General features: G+C 30.1%; 7 protein-coding genes across 7 annotated transcripts; 3 read left to right on the top strand and 4 right to left on the bottom strand.

The window, feature by feature from the left end:
- Window positions 1-155: 155 nt before the first annotated feature.
- BX663DRAFT_426078 (P-loop containing nucleoside triphosphate hydrolase protein) lies at window positions 156-1,669 on the top strand (the record flags this gene model as incomplete). Its single annotated transcript, XM_051522521.1, has 4 exons — window positions 156-564; window positions 646-1,246; window positions 1,317-1,489; window positions 1,548-1,669. The coding sequence occupies 4 exons, from the start codon at window positions 156-158 to the stop codon at window positions 1,667-1,669; spliced, it is 1,305 nt and encodes a 434-aa protein (XP_051386910.1).
- A 2,872-nt stretch (window positions 1,670-4,541) lies between these two features.
- On the bottom strand, window positions 4,542-5,638 carry BX663DRAFT_420588 (mitochondrial carrier domain-containing protein; the record flags this gene model as incomplete). Its single annotated transcript, XM_051522400.1, has 5 exons — window positions 4,542-4,699; window positions 4,800-5,139; window positions 5,203-5,315; window positions 5,388-5,495; window positions 5,587-5,638. Coding segments are annotated over 5 exons (771 nt in total), but the record flags the coding sequence as incomplete, so codon positions are not given.
- A 212-nt stretch (window positions 5,639-5,850) lies between these two features.
- On the bottom strand, window positions 5,851-6,826 carry BX663DRAFT_494223 (uncharacterized protein). The gene is made up of 2 exons (XM_051525465.1): window positions 6,138-6,826; window positions 5,851-6,069 (listed from the first exon to the last, which is right to left on the bottom strand). The coding sequence occupies exons 1-2, from the start codon at window positions 6,811-6,813 to the stop codon at window positions 6,023-6,025; spliced, it is 723 nt and encodes a 240-aa protein (XP_051386908.1). The 5' UTR covers window positions 6,814-6,826; the 3' UTR covers window positions 5,851-6,022.
- A 114-nt stretch (window positions 6,827-6,940) lies between these two features.
- Window positions 6,941-10,838, top strand: BX663DRAFT_446797 (uncharacterized protein; the record flags this gene model as incomplete). Its single annotated transcript, XM_051523687.1, has 8 exons — window positions 6,941-7,153; window positions 7,223-8,013; window positions 8,241-8,416; window positions 8,492-8,638; window positions 8,789-9,218; window positions 9,307-9,714; window positions 9,815-10,646; window positions 10,704-10,838. Exons 1-8 carry the CDS (start codon window positions 7,044-7,046, stop codon window positions 10,834-10,836), a joined length of 3,027 nt encoding a protein of 1,008 aa, XP_051386907.1. The 5' UTR covers window positions 6,941-7,043.
- A 1,976-nt stretch (window positions 10,839-12,814) lies between these two features.
- On the top strand, window positions 12,815-14,028 carry BX663DRAFT_494217 (uncharacterized protein). Its single transcript, XM_051525464.1, has one exon. It carries the CDS (start codon window positions 12,910-12,912, stop codon window positions 13,741-13,743), a length of 834 nt encoding a protein of 277 aa, XP_051386906.1. The 5' UTR covers window positions 12,815-12,909; the 3' UTR covers window positions 13,744-14,028.
- A 358-nt stretch (window positions 14,029-14,386) lies between these two features.
- On the bottom strand, window positions 14,387-20,762 carry BX663DRAFT_482610 (ribosome 60S biogenesis N-terminal-domain-containing protein; the record flags this gene model as incomplete). Its single annotated transcript, XM_051524444.1, has 13 exons — window positions 14,387-14,620; window positions 14,691-14,894; window positions 14,976-16,739; window positions 16,828-17,239; window positions 17,326-17,563; window positions 17,628-18,359; window positions 18,429-19,156; window positions 19,242-19,657; window positions 19,764-19,855; window positions 19,940-20,006; window positions 20,079-20,339; window positions 20,411-20,556; window positions 20,666-20,762. The coding sequence occupies 13 exons, from the start codon at window positions 20,760-20,762 to the stop codon at window positions 14,387-14,389; spliced, it is 5,391 nt and encodes a 1,796-aa protein (XP_051386905.1).
- A 246-nt stretch (window positions 20,763-21,008) lies between these two features.
- BX663DRAFT_426539 (uncharacterized protein) lies at window positions 21,009-23,679 on the bottom strand (the record flags this gene model as incomplete). The annotated part of the gene is made up of 3 exons (XM_051522556.1): window positions 21,009-21,914; window positions 21,977-22,352; window positions 22,409-23,679. 3 exons carry the CDS (start codon window positions 23,677-23,679, stop codon window positions 21,009-21,011), a joined length of 2,553 nt encoding a protein of 850 aa, XP_051386904.1.
- Window positions 23,680-23,846: the final 167 nt, after the last annotated feature.

Here is a 23,846-nt window from a genome sequence, read left to right as displayed (position 1 = left end):
ATCAAAGGTGACTATTGTGACTCGGTTTGTGACCATCGTCATATAGTTCTCTTTTTTTTTCATTTCATTTCAATTCTTTTTTTTTTTTTTTTTTTTTTTTTAAAAAAAAAAAATTACATAGCTTTTTTTTTCCCTTAATTTGTATATATCAAGTAATGACAGAAAGTAGAACATTAAGTAGAGTTGCTGCCTCACAAAAAAAAGCAGTCGAGAAAAAGAAACAAACAATTGCGCCTCAAGGCTCCACCTTTGCTGATCTTGGAATTGATGATTGGCTTTGTGAAACTTTAAAAGCCATGTCAATCAAAGAGCCTACAGAGATTCAAAGAGCTTGTATACCACCTATTCTTGCTGGTAAAGATGTTATTGGTGGAGCAAAGACAGGTTCAGGTAAAACTGCTGCATTTGCACTTCCGATTTTACAAAAATTATCAGAAGATCCTTACGGTGTATTTGCTCTCGTTTTAACACCTACAAGAGAACTTGCATTTCAAATTGCGGAACAATTTCGAGTTCTTGGTAAAGGAGTTGGCCTAAAAGAATGTGTTGTTGTTGGTGGCATGGGTAAGCTTATTATATATATATATATATACATATTATATTCAAGTTAACACTCATCTTTTATCTTAATTTAAACATGATTAGATATGATGAAACAAGCTATTGAACTTTCAAAAAAACCACATGTTATTATTGCAACACCAGGTCGACTTCGAGATCATATCAGAAGCAGTTCAGGCGCAGTAGATTTGAGACGTTGTAAATTTTTAGTTATGGATGAAGCTGATCGAATGTTATCTTCCACTTTTGCACCTGAACTTGAAGTCATTTTACCTTTACTACCCAAAGACAGACATACCCTTCTTTTCACAGCTACAATGACAGATTCGATTTTAGCGTTACGTGATGCTGAAGAAGATCCTAAAAAACGTCCCTTTGTTCATGTTTGCGATATGTCTATCTCTACTGTCAGTACTTTGGATCAATTCTATTTGTTTGTACCATCACAAGTAAAAATAGTCTATTTAACACATTTATTACGTTCAGATGATTTAAATGACAAGTCTATTATTATTTTCTGTGGAAGATGCTCAACAGCTGAATTAATAACAAATATGTTAAAAGAATTGGGTATTCGATGTACAGGACTTCACTCCAAAATGACACAACAGGAACGTTTAAATTCACTCGGTAAATTTAGAGCTGAAGTTATAAAGATCCTAATTTCAACTGATGTTGGTTCTCGGTAAGATACAAAAAAAAAATTAAATTAAATAAATTTTATTATGATATTTAACCATGATTGTATTATATAGTGGTTTAGATATTCCCTCAGTGGAATGTGTATTAAATTACGATATTCCTCGAGATCCTACAGATTATATTCATCGTGTAGGTCGTACAGCTCGTGCTGGTAGAGGAGGTAAAGCTATTTCGATTGTGACTGAAAGAGATATTCAACTTATTCAAAACATTGAAGCACGTATAAGTAAGTTATTATCAATTTGTTCATAGTGAAGGTTTGATTGACATATGATTTTTTTCAGATAAACAAATGGAAAAATATGAAGTGAATGAAAATGATATTATTGATGAATTAGGTGAAGTCACTGCAGCAAAACGTGCAGCTAGCATGGTAAATTATGAAATGAGTGTTTTTTTTCCTTAAATAAACATGACTAACTTCTTGAAATAGGAATTACACGATGATAAACGTCTTAATAAAAAGCGTATTACCAAGAAGAGTTCATCATAATTAGAAATTTGTAAATGTATAATCAATAACAAGACTTTATAGCTTTTCTTTCTATACCAAAAAGAAAATAATAATAATAATAATAATTATTTAATATATTGGGTTTTGAATAAATATTTGGACACAATTTCTTTCTAGTGGGATGGCCAAATTTTCAGTGAATCTAGTTGAGACGAAATGAAAAATTGGCCAAGACAATTTAGTTAAAGAAAAATAGATATTTTTTCTTAGAGAAAAAAGAAAAGGCACAAGATTATTAAAAGACGCGTAAAAAAAAAGATATTTATTGTATTTTATTTTCATTTTTATTTCATATATAAAAAAGTGAATCCCCAATTCGTCAACAGTAAAAATAATAATATTTACTGCAGTCCAAAGGTGGCCGCGTGGAGGCTAGGATTCGTTGCACCTTCTTTGTTCTTGTATTTTTTATTTTTACTAGGAGGTTAGAAAAAACCCATAGCTAGCACAATATGTAATGCCCTCTGAATCAACAAGATACCCTACAATGTCCTCCTAATTCAAGGAGGGCAAGATAGGGTGTCTTGTTGATTCACAAGGCGTTACATAAGTGGTAACTATGAGAAAAAGAATTTCCTCCTAGGGCAGGGAAGAAGAAGAAGAATAAAATAGTATTATTTAATGACTTACCTACAAAAGAAATAGTAATAATAAAGAAGAAAAAGAAGAAAAAATAACTTTGAATATCTACTTTTTTATAAGAATAAGGAGGTCGTTGTTGTAAATTACAGTCACAATCATATGAAATCGATAAGAATATGTGTTACCCCACATTTAATACACACAGTTACATTATTTAATTTTCTTTCTTTCTTATAAAAAGTAACAATGTGTAAAATAGTAAAATGTTGTCAATTTTATATCTTCTTTATGACTATATGAAATGTGTTTATGCTAAAGAAAAGAAAAGTAAATAAAATAAATGTCTTTTGTTTTCACTTTTTTGTTTATATTCTCATCAACTTTCTTTTTCCTATTTAGGCAACTAATTTGCATCTCATTTGTACAATATACTACTATTTTCTAACAAGGGGTATTTGATAAGTCTAGTCTCTCTTGTGTTGTGCTTAAAATCATTCTTTTGCCAAAATGATGTTGTAAAGATTAACGATTTTAGCTTCGTTGATGCATGCTATGAAAACCAGTTTAAGTATCTTTGACTTGCATTCACAGTAATCTTTCCCCTCCCCCTTTATATAGTATACAATGCATTTTATTCTATATACTGTTCTAACATCGAAATATGTGTGATATTACTTGTAAAATATCAAATAAAAATAATAAAAAGACAAGAGAAAGTCAACGAGACTGAACAATGGTTCTAGTGTCAATGATTTTATTTATGAATTTAAATTGATGAGAGTATTTATAAGAATTGTTAAAGAGGCCTGACATAAGATGTGAGTCAGAAAAGTGTTAGTTACGATCGAATAAGTTATGTTATAGATGATGAATTTCTTGATCCGAATGTTTAATCAAGAAACATGACATTATAAATCAGCTCATGACAGTTCTAAAAAGAACTAAGATAACATCTCTAAATTTATTATAAATGCTAAATGATTTTTTATGAAGAAATTAAATAAGAATAAATTAAAAAAGCTAAGCTCTAAAAAAGGAGTGCTTATTTATAACTTGTGGAGAACGGGTTACTTTGCAACAGGAACAGAATGAAGAATTAATCTCAGTTAACTCACTCTAATAAATATTAAATTATTCGTGCTCGATCTAGCAGGTTTGGTTATTTTCCTTGAAATGAAATAATGAGATCTCATTTGTTCATACCTGTGAATGATATAGGAAAGATGCTTTTTGATATAGATTTCTTTGTGTTCTATATTCATTCTTCAATGTACTACTTGAATGAATGTCATTATATTGTATATTGTATAGATAGTATACTAGATAATATTATAACAATAATGTGTATATATGACTAATAGGTACAGTCTATAATTCATATATGTCTTTATCATTTATAACTCTTTATACTATTGTTTGGCTTGTCATTATTTCGTAACGTTAGTATTTATTATAATATTATTATTTTTCTCATTACAAGAATGTCTTATAAACTGAAATCAAATAATATTCATGACTCTAATCTGTATATTATAAGATACTGTGTAATACATCATTATATACACGACATAGAGGTTAGCCTGATGGTTAACCTGGTTAGATACTGGCCTGTAGAGCCAACCATAATCAAAAATCATACTTTGTTTAGACGGTTCACTTATTTTGTCTCTCTACTTACTTTTATTCATATTATTGGATTTAACAATTTGTATAAAATAAATAATATGTCGTATGTAAGTATATGAGAATGTATGTTTACAATCACAAGTCTCTTTTTTCCATTTCTTTATCGGAAGTAATGTATTCATCTACAAATTGCTCTTGCTGGTCTGGTCAGTATGGGATAAATGACATTATTAAGTCGATATTGTTTAATAAAGTTAAAATGAATTGAAGAAAAAAATAAAAATCGTCTCAGCTACAAGGATCTCAATGGCTTTGAAATAGATTCATATTAGTTCAATCTCTTCTCAGTGTTGCACCAGTTTTTCTTAAGCCTGTTAGAAAAAAGCATCACGATTTTCTTATAAAGATGCATACTACAGGTTTTATTAAATATTACAATGTATATGTATATGTACAAAAAGTGATTGTGTGCTATATATATAGTTTTTCTTCTTCTCCTTCTTCCTCTTCCTCTAATGGTTACATGTGTAAATAATTCAACTCTATATTATTTCTCCAATAATTGTAATTGTGTAAAAGTCTTTAATCCCTTTTCATATACACCTAAGAAAATACCGCCGCCAATAGATATCCATAAAACACGAGGTCCAAGACCTGCAAATAATTTCTTTGCGCCTTCTTCTTGAACTATTCTCTTAATCGTTTCTATAATGCCTGTATATGGCTTGATACCAAATTCTGTTGTCTATTATTATGATATAAATAATAATTAAATTTCCTCAAGTCATCTATTTCCATAATTCATACTATTTACAAACCTTGGATGAAAGCATAATTCTAGTCTTACAAACATCTAATGGTGTTGTAATAGCCGCACCAAATCCACCTGCTAAAGAACCCATAACAGCAGCTTCAAGAGGTTCTACATTATCGCCTTTATGATCGCTGTATTTTCTTTTTAAATATTCATAAACAGGAAATTGAATACAAGTAAAAGGAATCTCTCGAGCTACAGTGGGTAAAAAACCTCGATAAAATCCTAATAATCCCTCTGTCCTTAATACGCTAGTGACTGCTCCCAATGTTGTATTGTATTGCTTAATTTGCATACGTTGTTTAATAACTTCTGTGGGGACACGAACTGTACATGCAGACTATATACTGTCAAATTAGCACCCATGCACACACAAAAATAAAAATAAAAAATGCATACATACTATTTCACCACATGTAGCGGCTGTCATAAAAATATAGGGTGAATCTGATAAACCATCTGTAGAAGCACCTAGCAACCTTTTAATTGCTTCATAAGTAACAAAAAATAAAGCAGCTACAAGTATTCTGTATTAGTAGAGAAATATATAAATTACATTGTAAATATATATATATTGCTTAGCATTACCATTTGGAGCACTTCCAACAAATGCAGACAATAAACCAGAATAAACACTACGAAATCCGCCTGATATAGCAAGCCCAGCTCTTGACTGCAATCGTGTTTTAATGGTATCTATTATTTTTGTTTATCGTTATATATATATATATATAAACCATTATTACATGTAATTTCTTTATTTCAAAATTTGCTTATTTAATTATACCTAAAGGAAATAAAACTGAATCAGCAGCAGTCCCAGCCAAGGCACCTGCTACTAAAGCCTGTCTAAGATTAGCCTGGTATATTGACTTTTGTTGATGATTATCTTTCCCCATTTATAAATATATACATGTATAAAAATAAAAAGGATTTATTTAATTGAAATTGTCTTTTGTAAGTAATGTTGTTCAAAATTTAATTGATGTCAGGTAAATAAGAAAAAAAAAAAAAAAAAAAAAAACGGTATTTTTTTTGTCATTGTCAAAAAAAAGCCCCGCTTTTAAGTTTTGTCCAATCATATTAATGCTTCTTCTTAAAGCAATTTACGACGACAAGGAAATACAACAATAACCAGGGGCAAAAAAAGAAAAGAGAAACGGAAAGTTTCATAATATTAAACAATACAATATGATCATCATTTACTTCTGCTAATAATGGTTTTATTTTGTTATATTCTTCAAACGTACGTCTAGGTAATTCTTCAAATCTAACTTATATTTAATTAATAGATTGAATTTAATTATTGTATGCTTTTTTTTTTTTTTTTTTCATTACCTTCGAATTCCATATTACTTTTAAAGATTAATAAATCTTTAGTTAATTCTTTAGGAGGTAAATCAGAATTAGATGAGATTATTAGCATAGGTATTTTACCCCACCATAGCTGAGGTTGTAATTGAGGTAGCCATTGACATAATTTCTTAGCTATTAATGTCTGATTTACAAGTGGATCAAACATGATCATCTTTTGCTTTAGTATATCATCGGGCTCCCATTTCTTATTTGTGTATGCATTGTATTTCTGATGCAGTTTCTCTGCAAATTCTTGCGTTAAAGATTTATATGGCTTGGATTTAATAGCCTTATTTAGTTCCTTTGATATCATTTCCTTAACAATGTCTACATCAGACTGTAAAATGGGTATATTAAGTTGCTGACATAGGTTAAGAAATGTATTTGCTTTATTCCATTCTGAATCACGATAGTTAAATGTAGCAACAGCTGCTGGCAATTCTTTATTATGCTTCTTTTGACTCTTTATAAAGAATTTTAGCTTAATTGTTTCTGTATCAAATTTTGTATCTTTGTCTGGTTGAAGTATATTATATAATTTTTGTAAGGAAGTGGCATTGGTTTGTTTTCTTAATGAATTATATTGAAAAAAGTCTGGATGAGTTTCTAAAACAAATTTTCTCAAATAAGGCTTTAGTAGTTTACTAGTCTTGTTCATATATAAAAAAAAAGAAAAAGGAAACAATTTTTATTACTGGGTTTAGAAATAAAGGGAGGGAAAATCAATAAATAATTATTTATAACTTTACGCGGTCTAGTTTTATTTTATTTTATTATCATTATCTTTTTTTTTTTGGATTTGTATAATACGCTTGATATATATAATTATTCACTTGACAGCATATAAATATAAATATATATAAATATTACATAAGCATTTAAGTTAGCATGGTTCAATCAAAAGAAGAACAACATTTAAATAATTGTGTTACAGACTTTATTTTAATAAGTTATGATGATGCGAACGATAAAAACCTAGTTCATAAAGCCATTGGAATGTACTGTATTTGTTTACACATTTCCTTAAATAAAAAGAACATGTAGTCTTACCTTATTATTGTAAATAGATATAAGAATGAAGAGGATGCATATGCAGCAGCTATTATCAACCAGATGCAATCAATCGAACATAGTTCAGAAAAATGGCTAAAAGATAATATTTTTGAAAGACAAGAACAAATTACTGATTTATGTCAAGTTTTAAAAGATAAATCAAATACATATAAAGAACGATTCATATACATGACGAAAAAATGCACTCAACTATTTAAAGATCTTCAATATACTCATCTTTTAGTTTTATCTATTCAGAATAATAATGATCTATTATCGCAATCAATAAATGAATCCATCTTTAAAACAAAAGTACAAAATTTCCTAGACAAGTTCCAGGCGAAATCAGATATAGAAGAAGAAGATTTAGGGAATAGTGACGATGAGGAGGAAGAAGAGGAAGAAGAAGATGGCGAAGAAGAAGATGGTGAACAAGAAGATGGTGAACAAGAAGAAGATGGTGAAGAAGAAGAAGAAGTGGATTTAGAAGAAGATACTGGTGGAGAAGAAGAAGAAGAAGAAGAAGAGGAGGAGGAGGAGGAGGAGGAGGAGGAGGAAGAGGCAGTTCTTGATGATAATGATGAGGCTGAAGAAGAGAATGACGAAGAGGAGGAACAAACTAATAGTAGTACAACAATACACGAAACTAGTGATAGTGAGGAATCAGAGGAAGGTGAAGAACAAAACAATGCATTAAAAAGAGATATATCCGTATTGGAAGAGGATGAAGATGAAGAAGATGAAATAGATGAAGACGGCGATGAAGATGAATTAGAAGATGATGATGAACTAGTTAAAAAGCGCCGTATAGAACCATAGCATAATCAGCTTTGACTCTGAAAAAAAAAAAGGCTTGTAACTTAAAATACGCCAACGTAAAAATATTATTGGATATAATAATAAATCATTACCCTTAACTAGCGTCATTATATAATGCAGACTATATCTTCTTACTGATAATATCATAAAGTATAAATACGTAAATGGATTTAAATAATAACTTTATTTCTTTTTCTTATTAATTTACTTGAGAAAATATGAATAATTTCGTTGAAAAAACAGAGCAACAACAGCCAGTCCAAAGCATTATTACTCCACCCATCTCACCTGTACAAACAAGTAATAAAAATTCATTTAATGTCGTGCCTGGTCAATCTGGCTTACCTTGGTTAGCTCATGATGCTAATGCTGAAGATTTTACACCAACTGTAACGCATAACACTACAGTATCTTCAGAAATAACAAATAATATAGAAAACTCAAGGAGAGGATTAAATCAACAGAGTAATAGTCGTACTGATGTGCCGTTAGTTTCTCCACCTCCAAAATTTACAGCACGTCCTCCTCGAAAGGCTTCTATCATTAGGCTTCCGACACGAAAGAGAACTATTCAAAAGCAGATTTATAGTATGAAAGATGGGATAGACCCTGTCAATACTTTATGCAAACGATTGTTAGATTGGCAGGTTTCAATTAAATATTTGGTACATTATTGACGGAATGCATTAATATTTATCAATGAATATTAACCATTTCTTTTCTTTTTTTTTTTTTTGTTTGTTTAACAAACGTATTTATAGATTAGCCTGTTTCGCAGTATTAAAAAAGTTGAAACTAATACAGGGAAAGGTTATCAAAAAATTGATGCTAACTTCAAGTTCCCTACTAAAATTAAAAATCAATTCAAATCATCAAATGGTGTACAGGATGCATGGATGTCCTTTAGACAATATAGTCGTGAAAATAGTTTAATTCATGAAGACTTTGTCGAATTTATTGAGAACGCTATTATACCATCATTGCACAATATGTTAAAGGATATTGATCAAAAAATGCGATCTTTAAGAAAAAATAAAGCATTAAGAACAACTGTACTTTATAACTGTCGTGAAAAAGTAGATAAGATCATTACCCGCTATAATTTCGATATTCATTCTACCCTTAATAAGCAAGAAAAGGCAAACGATTATTATGTCATACCTAAAAGAGATCCTTTGTTAGTCAAATATGGTATAATATACACTAATATACTAAATATGGAAAAAGATAAATGACTAAATACATACATATACACATATATATATTTACTTTATATTAGCTGTAATTCATACAATCAGAAACATGTATAAGCAAGAAAACCGCTTACATCAAGAGTTCCTCCATACACAGGATGCTTATCGTCAGTTTGAGCAACAAAAAATTATTAATGTTTATCGTAATGTGTTTCAAAGTTTTGAAGAATATCGTTGTCAAAAACATTTAGAAAACTTGGAAGGAATCACTAAAGCAGCTAATATTTTTAATGCCATTGAAACAGACTCTGAATGGATGGATTTTGTTCATCATCATGATAATGAACTAGTTAAACAAACAGCTGCTTTTAAAGACATGAATCATCTTGATTTCCCAAATGCTAACCATCGGCTTGCTCAACCATTGATTGCAGGATATTTGCAAAGATTAAATGGAAAGGGTTGGAGTCGAGGGTACTATATCATAAGTCCAGGTAATGATATATATATATATTTATATGAGAAAGTTAATATATCTACAAAAGCTTTCTAACTATATTATCTGTATATATATATATATATATATATGTATAGTGGGTATATTGTATCGTTTCGCTTCTGAAGATGGCCTGATGGAATTACCTATGAATCCTGAGTTATCCATATTTTTACCTCAATCTGAAGCGTTTATTGACCCTTTAACCCACTTATTCAAGTTGAAGGGGAAAATAATAAATGGGTTATTTAAAAGTAGAAGAGTACTCCAATTATCTTCTACTGATCCTAATCATATTCAACAATGGATCCAAATTATACGTTCTATGGTTATTAAACATGAAGAAGTTAGTATGAATTCACCAAATCAACAAGCAGCAAATAATATTATTGATCATAGTTCATATTCTCAGCAAAATGCTCCTGTTAAAACTACTAAATCATCTCCCCAACAAGCTAAAGAAAGTAACAATAATAATTATAATAATAATTCATCCAAGCAAACAAATCAAAATCAGGCGATACCTACAAATGATAAAAATCAACCACAAAACTTAAATGGATTATTTGACCAAAATACTTGTATGTATAATAGTAAACATCAAAATACACCTTATAATAGTAAAGCTGTTACTGCTGGAGGTGATACCAGAGAACAGCCGCACCAAAATGAAGCTTTAGATATGAAGCCAATGACTGTGCCAAATAATAAAGAAGAATCTACTGGAAATGATAACCACCTTATTAATAACTCGTCCATGTTCAATCATAACAACGTATCACAGCCCTATAATACTTACACTGAAAAGGGTCAGAATTATAATCCTCAGATTAAAAATCTTAATTATGAGAATACTAGAAATATCTCTTCTATGAATACTTCTTCTCCTACTACTACAACTGATTATGAAAGAAATAACAATGATTATAGGTATAGTAAATCTTCATCAGGTATCCGTAACACTAGTTTATCTAACTCCGGTATTAGCGATAGTTCAGTTATTACACCAACGAATAACCGTTCAACTCGGCTTGGATATACTAAAGTTAACGATCAACAAGTAAACAAGTTGCCTACACGAGAAGGAAATGATGTATTCTTTGATGCTACAAATGGCTAAGACTATATATCATACAAGTATTAATCATCTTTATAGCTTATATATCCATATAATAATAATAATAATAATAAAACTATAGGATTGAATAATCAGTTATTGTTTAAAGCTAACAAACTATTACTTGATTTTAGAAACAGCTGCTATAATTTATTTTATGTATATTTATATCTACTGCTATACTACTTTTATATAATAGCTACTTTAGAAAAGCTAATTATAAATCCACAAGTAGTTATTAGTAGATGATAAAAGATGAATCACAACTCCTTGTTTATAATACGAACATTTATATTCAAAGTATTGATCCTAATATGCACATTATTGTATTAAAATACAGAAAGCAAGAAAACCTTATCAACTTTGAAGCATAGTACTGTTAGTCTAATTATTTATGAATAAGTTTTGTATTTGGCGTATAATCACAATGCTTGTGTATAACATGTATTTATTTATTTTTTATTTTGTCACAGAAGCATTTTTTTACTCTCCTTTTAATACATCAAACATAACAATTACAATGCGTCTATATATGTTTTAAATCTTCGGCTCTAGTATCTAAAAACTCTGAAGGCTATACTTTAAAGATTTTTTAATCCTATTTATGAAAAGCGTCCCGACAATATAGCATTATAGTTCTTATGTATCGAAGTTTTAAGTTCTAACTTTATATTATGTATGTAATTATGTCATTATAAATGTGATTCCCTTCTTAATTTATACTAAGTATATAGAAATCTTTAGTTTGATAAAAAAAAAACTATTTGACGATTGTTATCCATAAGCATATTATCTATTAATATTATGAGATATTTCATATTTAACTTACTTTAACAAAAAAAAAATATATTATTAAAGATTCAAAAACTGATTTATAGGTTTCGAATGATTTTTAATCAAATACGCCATACTTTTAACTAGTAATAAAGTGCAAAACGATTTTTTGTATACAAAAATCCCAAGGGCTTTCTTTCTACTTTTATAAATAGTATGATACAGTATAAAAATACGCCACAGATACAAATTTCTATGATAAAAACAAAAGTTAAAACAGAAAGATAATCTTAAGACTTTTGTTTTCATTAACAAAACTGGACTTGACTTGCGTATCGTAAGGTGAATTAAATAATCTTCCATAGATATATTGTATATGAACATTGAAGTAGTATCAACTTAAAGAGTGATTTTGACTATTTTTTTTAAGCAATTAGCCGAATATGATCATCAATATCTCAATATAAAAGTTCAAAGTCTCAAAGAAGAAAGAAGAAAAAAAATGAAATGCCTAAAACAGGCTTTTAAAGTAAAATTACTAATAATAAATGTATACAAATTGCATTATTATATACTCTAATAGCATAAAATAAAATAATCACATATAATCATTGCAAAGACTACTATCTATGCTAATTGAATAAGTCCGAAACAACAGCTGCTGGTTAATATTATCATCTAAGAAATAATTGTAAACGTCCATAATTTAAGCAGAAATACTATAGCATGATTATCCAGAACAGATAAAGACAATAAAGCCATCAGAGTCCAATATAACCACTCAAATGGAAGTTCTTTCCAAATTTTGAGTCCATATCCAAAATGCATTCGCAAGATATTTCTTTGAGAATGATGATATTTTATCCTAATCTTGAAAATAGTTTCCATAAAACTCGAGCCTTAAATAAAAATATTTACATTTCTTCCTATTCAAACAAAATAGTTTCTTTTCTTCCTTATTCACATTTGAGACCATCTCTTCTTCCTCTTTTTTCCTTTTTTTTTTTTTTTCCTTTTTCTTTTTAAACCGACTCGGACAGTGCAGTAAAGTTTATTACTATATGCTTATTTAGGTTTTATTTAATTGCAGCATACACTTGTGAAAAACATGGCTTTTCTTAATTTAATCGCCGAACTTCTTTTATTTCCTTTTAATTTGCGCCCTGGAACCTCTTTTTTTTTTTTTTTTTTTTTTTTTTTTTTTTTTTTTTTTTAATACATATAAATATACATATACCATTTAGCAATTTTACATTACATATTTATTATTTTATTTTATTTTTTTTGAATAAGACAAACATCATGTCGTCCTTACTTAGCTTCCAACTTCGACAAGAGAAAGAACAGCAGCAAAGGATGCTTATTGTTGAAAAAGGTCATCAAACTAGTACAGCAAATGGACTTCCTTCACCTCCAAATTCCTTTTGTGGTGAAGAGTCATCTACATCTGCAGCTCCTGTTGTCCTAATTAACGAACAGAAAAAACGAAGAGACTCACTCCAAACAGTCTTTAATGATATGTCTATTAAAGACTATTCAACTTCTATGCCAGAAAACTATACAATTGATCATTCATTAATACCATTACCCGTAAGTCATAAACGAAGTCTACACGCAACTTCTTCTACAAGTACTACAGCAACTGCTACAGCAGCAGCTACTGGAGGACTAACTATCCGTAACCGTCGCCAATCAGAAATAAATATTAGTAGTTCTGCAGGTAGAAGAAAGAGTACTTTTACTATTAATCGAGGTCTTTCGGAATCATTTAGTGGACAATACCGATGCAATGACTGTGGAAAGTCATATAAAAGCCCCAATTGTTTACAAAAGCATCGTTGGGAGCATTCAGAGGAATGGGAAATTACAAAAAAATTACCTTTAACAAAGCATCAACAAGTCCAGATGCTTGAGGCTGCTGCTATTTTGATTAATATGGAACGTAGAGGCTCTGAGAAAAAATTATACACTCAAAGCGATGATATATCACAACAAATTGAGAATAGAAAAACTATTATTTCAGATGAAGAAGAAGATGAAGTTGAGTCGATTGTCATTGACGATGAAGATGGAGACCTAGAGAATCTTTCTATAGGATCAAATGAATCTTCTGGTATTTTTATTGAAGACCTTTAACAGCGTACATTTATATAACAAAAAAAAAAAAAAACCTCCCCCCTCCCCTATATTTACATAACACTTTTTATATATACACATATATAAGCATATTTTATATATTACATTTCTAACTTTTACCCTTTTATAATCAACTGTAAAACTACTATTATAATCTCTTTACTATGCACTCTCCTTCTACTTCTCCCTAGTATCATTTTTTATTTTATTTTATTTTTTTATACATGACCAAAAAAACAAAAAACAAAAAAAAAGGACTAATATAACTATATATACATACATATTTATATGTATATCTATATATATGTGTATGTTTGTGTATATACGAATGCTTAATCTATAGCAATTTTCTTTATCTATTTGTACATAATATAATTACACAAAAAAAAAAAACGAAAAAAAAAACGAAAAAAAAAAACGAAAACAAAAACGAAAACAAACATAATACATATTTCAAAATATATCTTATACAAATATATACATATATTTTAACAAGCAAACTGAATGTCTAATGTATTAGATATTAAAGTAGAGAAAATATACCAAGACAATGTTTCTAATTATAAATATACAAATTTATTAGGTGTGTATAATTATGTAATTAAACTTAAAATCTTGCGCGATTAAATATCTTACATAATATTTATCTTAATTCTGATAATACAAGAGCTTCATCAGATAATATTGACTTTACTTTTTCAGGTACTCTTTCAATTCTATGAACACTATCCATTGTTGATTTTAATATGCCTTCCCATGCTTTAAATTCTTCGTCATCTGAGGCAAAAGCCATTGCTTGATGTATCCAGGCTAGTAATCCATTATATTGTATTAAGTTAGATGTAACACTGGGAATGGCTGTTGCTTGTTCCATAATCTATGATAAGAAATTAATGAATCTCTCTCTCTCTCTCTTTCTATTTCTTTATATGAATATAAATACTTACCTCAATAATCACTTTTTTACTTAATTTGTCAGCACATGAAGAGTTATAAAATACAGCAATTAGATCAAAAATACTTTGTCTTGAAAATATTTTATAGTCTTCAAATGTTTTTATAGATGATGATAGCACATAAAGTAGCCAAAGACGCTCCTTTTTATGATTGGGTGAAGTTGAATTAAATAAGGAGTTAAACATTGGAACATACTAAATATACAAAGTATTAGTCTCTCTCTCTCTCTCTCTCTTTTTTTTAAGCTTGTTTCATATATAATATACTAAACTTACATTGAAATCAAAGGTTGAGCTTTGCATAATCCAATTGGTAATATGAGGATGCATATAGTGTTCAGGATGAAGTAAGATAGACATTGCATGCGCAATACAGACACTGATAGCAGCGGGAATACGAGGAGGTACATCATTGTTAGAGCGGTCATGAATAGAATTCTTAAAGATATCCAAAACAAATAAGATAGAAGGTTGCTCTTTAAAGCGTGCGTGCTGTATCATGACATAAAATTGGTCCATCATTTGATAAGCAATATGTCGAATCATATCATTTGTGGATGACATTCCTACAATGACAAACCCTAATCCATTACATTCGATAAACTTACGACATTCAATCGCGCCAGAGGATATCATATTTGCAAATAATGGAAAGAAAAATGAAGGATCATAAACGACAGAGGAAGAATGATCGGTAAAATCAGCATCCATCTCAAGTGTACGCTCAGCAGGGAAATGAGTGAAGGTATATTTCATCAAGGCAGGATCAATTAAACTAAATGTTTCAATAGAAATAGTACTAATTTGTAGTAGAGTACCTGCTTGTGCATGTGCTTGACGTGTACGATCAGAGCCTGGCCCCCACATGAGTAATTTAGGAAGGATTGTTTCATGACCTTGCTTTTCACAAGTCATCAAAATATGAAGGATAAGCTTATCAGTAGTTGTTATAGTTGCACTATAGCTAGTTAGAAGAGGATCAAGTAAACCATGGTTTTTACCCAAAATCGCAGGTTGTATTCTGTTTAAGATATAAACTAATTGTATAATTGCAAAACGTTGTTCATCATTGGCTGGTATTTGATGTGCAAGCAATTTAGCTACATCAGGTGAAGTTAAACTTTGATATTGATCATGATCCAGAATACGACGAAGATAAGTTTCTATAGGTTCAAGCTTCTCATAGCCATCATAGATACGTTCAACTAATGTGCTCACAAAGCGAATGGCTGCAGCATTAGAGATGGCATCCATTAACGTTGTTAATATAAAATCACGTACAATTTCCAGGTTTACATAATTAGACCAGTCGAAATTTTCGGGGATGGCTTTGAAAAATTGAACAAATTTGTCAAAAAATGCATCCTCTGGCATTTCTACAGATAATGTATTGACATCAGCTGCTAAAGTCAATTGTTTCAGGAGATATTCAATCACTCTTGTAAGATATTCATTTCGGTCGTCCATTTTGTCCAATAAAAGATCATAACCAATATGTATAATATCTACAAGGTTAGGTGTTAACGGACATTGCTTGTTGATATAGCTAAGAACTATTGAAGCGACTTCTATAGAAGATGCAACACAGGATGTACGAAGAGCGTCTAGATCAATTGAGCATTTGTTACCAGCCAAAATATACTTAATGATAGGCTCACAACATGCATCTAAAAGCACATGAATGGCATTATGTTCAACTTCATTCTTGGTCGCTAATTGTTCTCGAGACATGCTTAATTCTAATAAGGATAACACTTCTAAATGAAATTCTTCAGTTGTGCCTAACTTCCAAAGGTGTGTAATAATTTCGAATGCTTTGAAAGGAATAGTATAATTCTCGGTTGTGCTGGAGTTATACACATATTCTACAAGTATAATTAACAATTTTTTCATAATTTCGTTAATATGGTTGCTTTTCAAGACTTCTTCACAATATCTATGAAGACCATCAAAATCAACTCGAATTATACAGTCTAATAATGTTTGTCCATTAGACCCTTTTCCAAAAATGTTGATAAATAAAATAGTCAATTGAAGATACTATGACAAAAGATAAAAAGTTAGTTCGTCCCATTTAACCGCCATTTCTCAAAAAAAAAAAATAAAAAAAATAAAAAAAAATACATACTGTTGAACTAATTTTAGTAGGGAAAGTGTCTATATTCTCGAAAGATCGAATGTCTCTTGTGATTTCGGATATAAGGTATCTTAGAGTTGGATGATTAAAGATAAAGGTATTTAGTTCTGAACGTAGCTTAATATCTTGAATTTGATTCATTAAATTTACAATATGGCTTAAAAGGGTGAAGCAAAATTTCAGTGCATCCAAGCTCTGATCATTATTGCTGGTGCTCGTCAAAATCGTATTCAAATGTTGAAAGATAAATGATGTTGCATTCATCAACTCGCTAGACCTCATTGTGTCAAGTGCATGCTTCAATAAGATCATGGAAATTTCCTGGTCATACTTTTTAAAAATAACTGTATTGTAAAATAGAACATTAAAAGGAATTTGCTTTAATAATGATAACGTATGCTCACTAAATAAATAATTGAATAATTAGAAGTCCTAATATATTTTTGAAGGGCAATATATATATATATATATATATATATAGATACTTACTGTTCCGTAGAGATTAATGACTTCATATGAGCCACATCATTATACGAAAAAATACTTCCTGATAAAGGATGTCGAGTATGAATATAGTCTACAAGTGGTTCATATAAAGTCCAATTTAACTGTTGGCTACAAAATGCTGCTATATTTTCTAAATGTTGATGAAATACTTTAACAGGTAGTTGGTTCAAAATATAGAGAAATTCGTTTTTACATTCATTGATATCCTTAATGTCATTTTCTATAATAAGAATAATGTGAATACATGTATAAAGAAAATAAGAGATCCTAGTTGCAAAACTTACGTTTAATCAATGAAACTAATTTGTTTTCGATATTTTTATGACTGGTATTGCTTGAAGTAGAATCTAATGCTTCTTGACCCAAACATAATCTTGCTTGATGGATCATTTCATTTTTGCTCCATTCGCTTACATCGTAAGGAAGTATCTTTATGGAATCATCAACTTCATTATCTAATTTTGCACATATGGCTTGAAGATAAAAGGGAATGTTCTGTTTTGTAAGTAACAATGAAATTAAATTTGTCAAGTATAATACAGCTGGTCGTCTTTCTGCTTTGATAAAATTTAAATTCTCACATAATGTTAATAAAAGTGGACTGAAAGGATGTTTGTAATCTGTTGTAGCATCAGAAGTTGTACTGGATACAATCAAAGCACGCATTAAAGCATTATTACTCTCCTTCGAAATAATATTCGAATTTACTGTATTAACAAGCTCTACCAATTGATCTGTATACTTGTATTGGGCCTTTATAAATCTATTAATACAATTATCCAAGAACTGAAGAATAGCTTGCTGCGTTTCCGACATGATTAAATTGTTAGATGTTGAAGAAAAGTTCCGGGGTAAAGCCATCAGCCAAAGCTTTACTTCATCAGGATCATGAACAAACATAAATGAGCCAGATAAAGTTTGATTCAGTAATTTGCCAGTCAATTCACGAATATATTTATAAGGTGTTTGCATATACAAAGTTAGTAACGTTGTAATATGTGAAACAGATGATCCAGCTAATTTAATTATGCATGTATTATTAATATTGTTATCGCTTCTAAAATGAATATATATATTCTACTTACATGATTTGTTAGTCCAATTAAAGTTTGGCATGTTCAAGAATAGAGTCAAAATATGAATTAAAGTTCCAGGCTTTACATTCAAAATATCAGAAGGAATAAAGTTTCCTGGATCAATATTTGATTCCATTAATGTTTCTGGTATAAATTCTTGATAGTAGCGAATAATTCTAAAAGCAGTATCTTGTAATAATTGATTTTGACATTTTATTTCTTCCTCATCCATACCCTCCAAAACAGTAATATTTGTTGTACGTTTATGTAGTGCAACTAAGATTAAAATATCGGGAACTCGACGACGTAATCCTTCACGAACATTTTCAAGACATCGCTTCCAATTTTCAAATGGTTTATTCTGATCTTCATTAGATGTATTATTTACTCGATTTTGTTCCATTTCCAAATTTTCAAGAGACATAATGACATTTTTAATAGATTGAGCTACTTTATCATATTTTTGGAAAGCAGCAGATAAAACAAGCATAGTTGTATATCTAACAAGAGGGCTAGCATGTTGAAGTCCTTTACTAGAAGCTGAACGATTAAAAACATTTGGTAAAATATTGTCGAGGATTGTCTCTGGACTGGGAGGCTCTGCTGGATAAAGCTCTGTTGATCCATAATATAAAGATGGAACAGGCAATTGAATAATTTTCTGTAAAACAGTCATATTAGCCAGCCATTTACTTGAAATACGTGGTTCAAGCATTAGAACTGTATTGTTCCAAAATCTATCATCAAATTATAGGATTTAGACATCTCTTCTTTTTTTTTAAAAAAAAAAATAAAAAAAAATATATAAAATATTATTCTTACACTTGAACAAGTTCAGGACACGCTTTTAAAATTTTCAAAACAAGCTCCTGTTGACGCATATCATCTGAAGGCTTAAGTGTTTTAATAAATTTGGCTAATACTTGATTCATAATATGCGGACTCTTGCCATTAGATGATATAGTCTCGTCGGGATTTAACTGAGCATTATACCATGATGTATCACGGAAGCAAACACCAACATTAGGCACACTACAGATTGAAATCAAAAAATGGTGGATCAAATCGGCAGGAATACCTGCTTCTCCCTTATTCGTCTCTTCTTCTTCAGTTCGTGAGTAAATTTTAGCAATTTTTTCCAAGATATAAGATGAAAAGAAGAATACTTTGTTGCTTCTAGGCACATTATTATCCAAAATCAAATTTTCATACATGACTGCGAGAATTTGCTCCAATAACTAATTAAATTGGGTTAATTGCTTCCATATTATATAAATCAGTTGAAAACAAATAAATATTTACTGGATATGCGTCTTCTTCTATTCCCATAAATATACTGCTTACAAGACTTTTTACACTTAGCACTTGCTTTTTTAATTCCGAGTCACCATATTTAAAAAATGCTAGGACGAATTGGACATAATTGGTCCTTAAATCTTAAGGGGAAAAAAAAAAGAAAAGAAAGGTTAAAAAAGAACGGCTCTTTTTTTTTAAAAAAAAAATCCTTTTAAGAATTTTACCATATATATAGCTTTGAGGTTTTTTATTTTTTTTGTTTTGTCGGTATCTTGAAGCTCTTAAAAAGCCCTAAAAAAAATAATAAAAATGAGAACTAATTATCTTCATCAATAATCATAAAAAAAAAAGGATAATGCTTACTTCAGCTTGGAAATTAAATACTGTGAATAGATCCCTTGCTGTTGATTCATTAAAAGATACTATTGAAGTCAATAAACGGAAGGTGGATTGACAATGAGGAATACGTAAGGAAGAGATGCCGCGATAAATGTACTTCATTTGTCTTTGTAAAATGGTTTGAATCAGTTGGATACCGTAAGAACGGATAACAGGCGTTGTGCAGAGTTTTATGAATAATCCTATAATGTCGGGTAACATGCATTCTAAATCCTGTAAATTAGACTAATAACATGTTGAAATTATAATAAGTGATTAGTTAAATTCTCTGCCAATACATTCTTGTTTATATTTACGGAAGCTTGATAATCCCATAAATTATTAAGATCTTGACTATCTGTACATGATTGACAATATTCAACGAGAGGTCTTGTATATTTTTCGGTAGGATCTACTCGAATTTTAACTGCAATTGAAAGTTGTGATCTTAATTTGGATAAACCTAAATCATGTTAGCATTAACATCCAAGTTCATTGCAACTATACTTTTTTTTTTCTTTAAAAGGAATAAAAGAAAAAAAAAAGAAAAAGAAAAAGCATAAAATTGTTACCTCGAATTAAATTAGGAAGATCTTTTACTTTTAAAGCATCAGCAATCTCTTTTGGAGTTACATAATAATCCTCCAATTGAGCTGTATTGCTATTCATTTCTTTTTTTTATATGTATATGAATGAATATTTGTATATTTATATATTTCTAAATTCTACAAAATTAGAAAATTAAAATACACTTGAATTAGAAAGCAAATAAAAGTTCATTACAAAATATCATAAAATTTTGTGGCTTATTGAGACTGCGTAAATTATAATTTAGCTGCATAAATAAGGTACTCTCATATTAGGCAGATACATTAAAACTTCGTTATTATAAAAATAAATATTTATTACTTAGTCTTATATAAAAGGGTTAACAGGATAAATATTAATAATTGGGGGTGAACGATCAACATTAACCTGAATACGAACAGATAATTTAGATAAAGGTTCAAAACGTTGCATTCTAGTTTTCTGATCTATCAAATTATCACTTATTAATTCTTCTGGAATCTTGATACACTTCTTTGTAGCAATTGATTCATCATTGTCATCTTCGGTTGAGTCATCAACTGTATCATAATTCAGTAATGAGCCAGAAGGACCAACATAATTTTCATTTAATCTACGCCGTTCATCCCATTCCCAATTAGATTCGATACCTTCTTTCCAATATACAAAGAGATTATTTTTCTGGGGGTCAGCAACAAATTTCTCAATTGGTAATGCGTCAACATGGATACGCTTTTCAAGACCATAATCAGGCACTAAAATATCAAAGGAGTCTCTTAATACTTGTGTTACAATAGCAGAACAAATAATAGGTTTCTCCGTTTTAGCCTCAACCATATGAAGATAATGAGAGAGATAAAGTTGAATATTCATGTCTTGAGCATTCTTGGCTGCTTCTTTTCGCTCATTGCAATGGCCTGCAGCCTTTTGTACTGTATTCTTTTTATAGCCGCATGAGGGTTTATCGTTAAGGGCTGCTTCTAATTGACGATGAACAATAATATCAGCATAACGTCGAATAGGTGATGTGAAATGAGTATAGAGAGGAACATTCAGTGCATAATGTCTATATTCGCTAATATCATATGCACCTGTGCAAAAGTACTTGGCACGTTGCATTGGTTTAATAGCTATAAGTCTCAAAACTGTTTTAATATCTTCAGAATCAATTGCATCAAAAGATTTCTGTAATGAGCCAGCAGATGAACCATCAAAGGAGTATCCCCAACTCTCGGCAATTTTGATAAATTCATTCTATAAATGTAAAATTAATATTATTTATGCATATATATAAACTGTCTGTAAAATAAGCTTACCAAGGTTTTTTCATGTGGAGGTGAATGTTGACGAAGTAAAGCTTCATTAGGATAATGCTTACTAATTTTTTGTGCTACACTCATATTGGCACAAAGCATAAATTCTTCAATAAGACGATTAGCATCCTTTTGCTCATATATGGAAACATTACAAGGTTCACCCAGTTCATTAAGTTCAAAAGAAAGTCGAATTGAATTCATTGATAAAGCACCATTAGCAAATCGGCGTTGGCGCATTTGTTTAGATAGGTTGAATAAATAAATAATGTCCTGTTCAACTTCAGGAACTGTAAAGAATTTTACATTAGCAGTTTTAGGTAAACCATGACCTTCAATTACATGTTGAGCATCATCATAAGCCAACTTAGCACAAGATCTATTAAGAAGAAGTTAGATACTAAAATAGCTATTTACGTAGTAAAATAAACTTACTTGATAATAGTTTTTCCAAACCATGTCTCTTTAATATTACCAGCATCATCCATTTTCCATATGACTGAAAAGGCTAATCTTTCAACTCCAGGATTTAAACTACATAACTCTTCACATAACAAAGAAGGTAACATAGGGATCACACGATCGCAAAGATAAGTGCTCGTGCCTCTATCAAACGCTTCATGATCCAAGGCTGTATGTTGATGAACAAAATGAGACACATCAGCAATATGAACGCCTACTTCATATTCATTCTCGCTAAGCTTGGTTACATGAACGGCATCATCTAAATCCTTTGCAGTAGATGGATCAATAGTAAAAATACGTATATCACGAAGATCTCGACGATTGTCAATTTCTGATTGAGGAATAGACCAAGGCAATTTAGGCAAACCTTTAAGCGCTTTTTTACTAAATGCTTTTTCATCAATATTGTTATCCTCTAAAATTGCTCGAGTTTCAGCAGGAATATTACCAATATGGCCTAATTCACGCAATACAGCACCAAAGGGATACATAGAATCAATTGGCCAGCGAGTAATTTTAGCTACCATTAGTAAACGTTTATACTTTTCTTCATTTGTAAGAATATCATTTGGCGCATATTTAAGTTGAATTGCAATCAAAGGCTTTCGTTTATCGATAGGTTTGAACCATACAAGGCGAATATCTTTATTATTATTTTTTGTTGTAACTGTAGTAGTAGTACTGGCATCAATTTGAATGTCTTCATTATCATCCTCATTAGAAGCTAATACAACTTCATCTTCTTGAGATGGTTGTTCAGTTGAGTTATTACGATAAACTGTAAGAATACCAGCACAGTTTTGATTATTACCGGGTTTGGTAATAGCAACAACCTTGCCAGCATATTTTGGTTTTCCTTTATCTTCTTCGCCTTCTTCTTGTGGGGGCCTTTCAACAGTGCCATGTCTTTGCTCACGCTTTTGAGTCATTGATTCCTTCTTCTTTTCCCACACAGTATCTAAATCCAATAATTCAACAACAACATTGTCACCATCTAGTGCACGATTACGATCACGTTGACCATTAATAAAAATATCAGCATCCAAATTGTCGCTAGTTACATAAGCATCTAAACGAGATCGTTTATTAATTCGAAGTACACCCTGATAATATATTCCTTGTTTAATTTTCTCTTCACATATTTTAGGATCAACATAACGATCATATCGAATTCTACCAGACCTATTACTGTGAATAATATCATTTGGATGGCAATAGTCTACTTTATCAATCGTTTTCATTCCTTTTTTAATTTCCTTGATTTCACGCCTTTTTTCATCATGGGTGATTTTATTTGCCTTTTTGGCCAAGATAACCATTGACTGATTTTTTCCTTCTTTTACAAAAACTACAGGCTTAACAGATTCACCTATACCTTGTTTATCCAAACTCTTCTTTTTTTTGTGAC

The sequence above is a fragment of the Cokeromyces recurvatus genome (assembly GCF_025118155.1).
Source record: "Cokeromyces recurvatus strain NRRL 2243 chromosome Unknown BX663scaffold_2, whole genome shotgun sequence".
Classification (NCBI taxonomy): Eukaryota; Fungi; Mucoromycota; class Mucoromycetes; order Mucorales; family Mucoraceae; genus Cokeromyces; species Cokeromyces recurvatus.
This window is presented reverse-complemented; position numbering and strand designations above follow the sequence as displayed.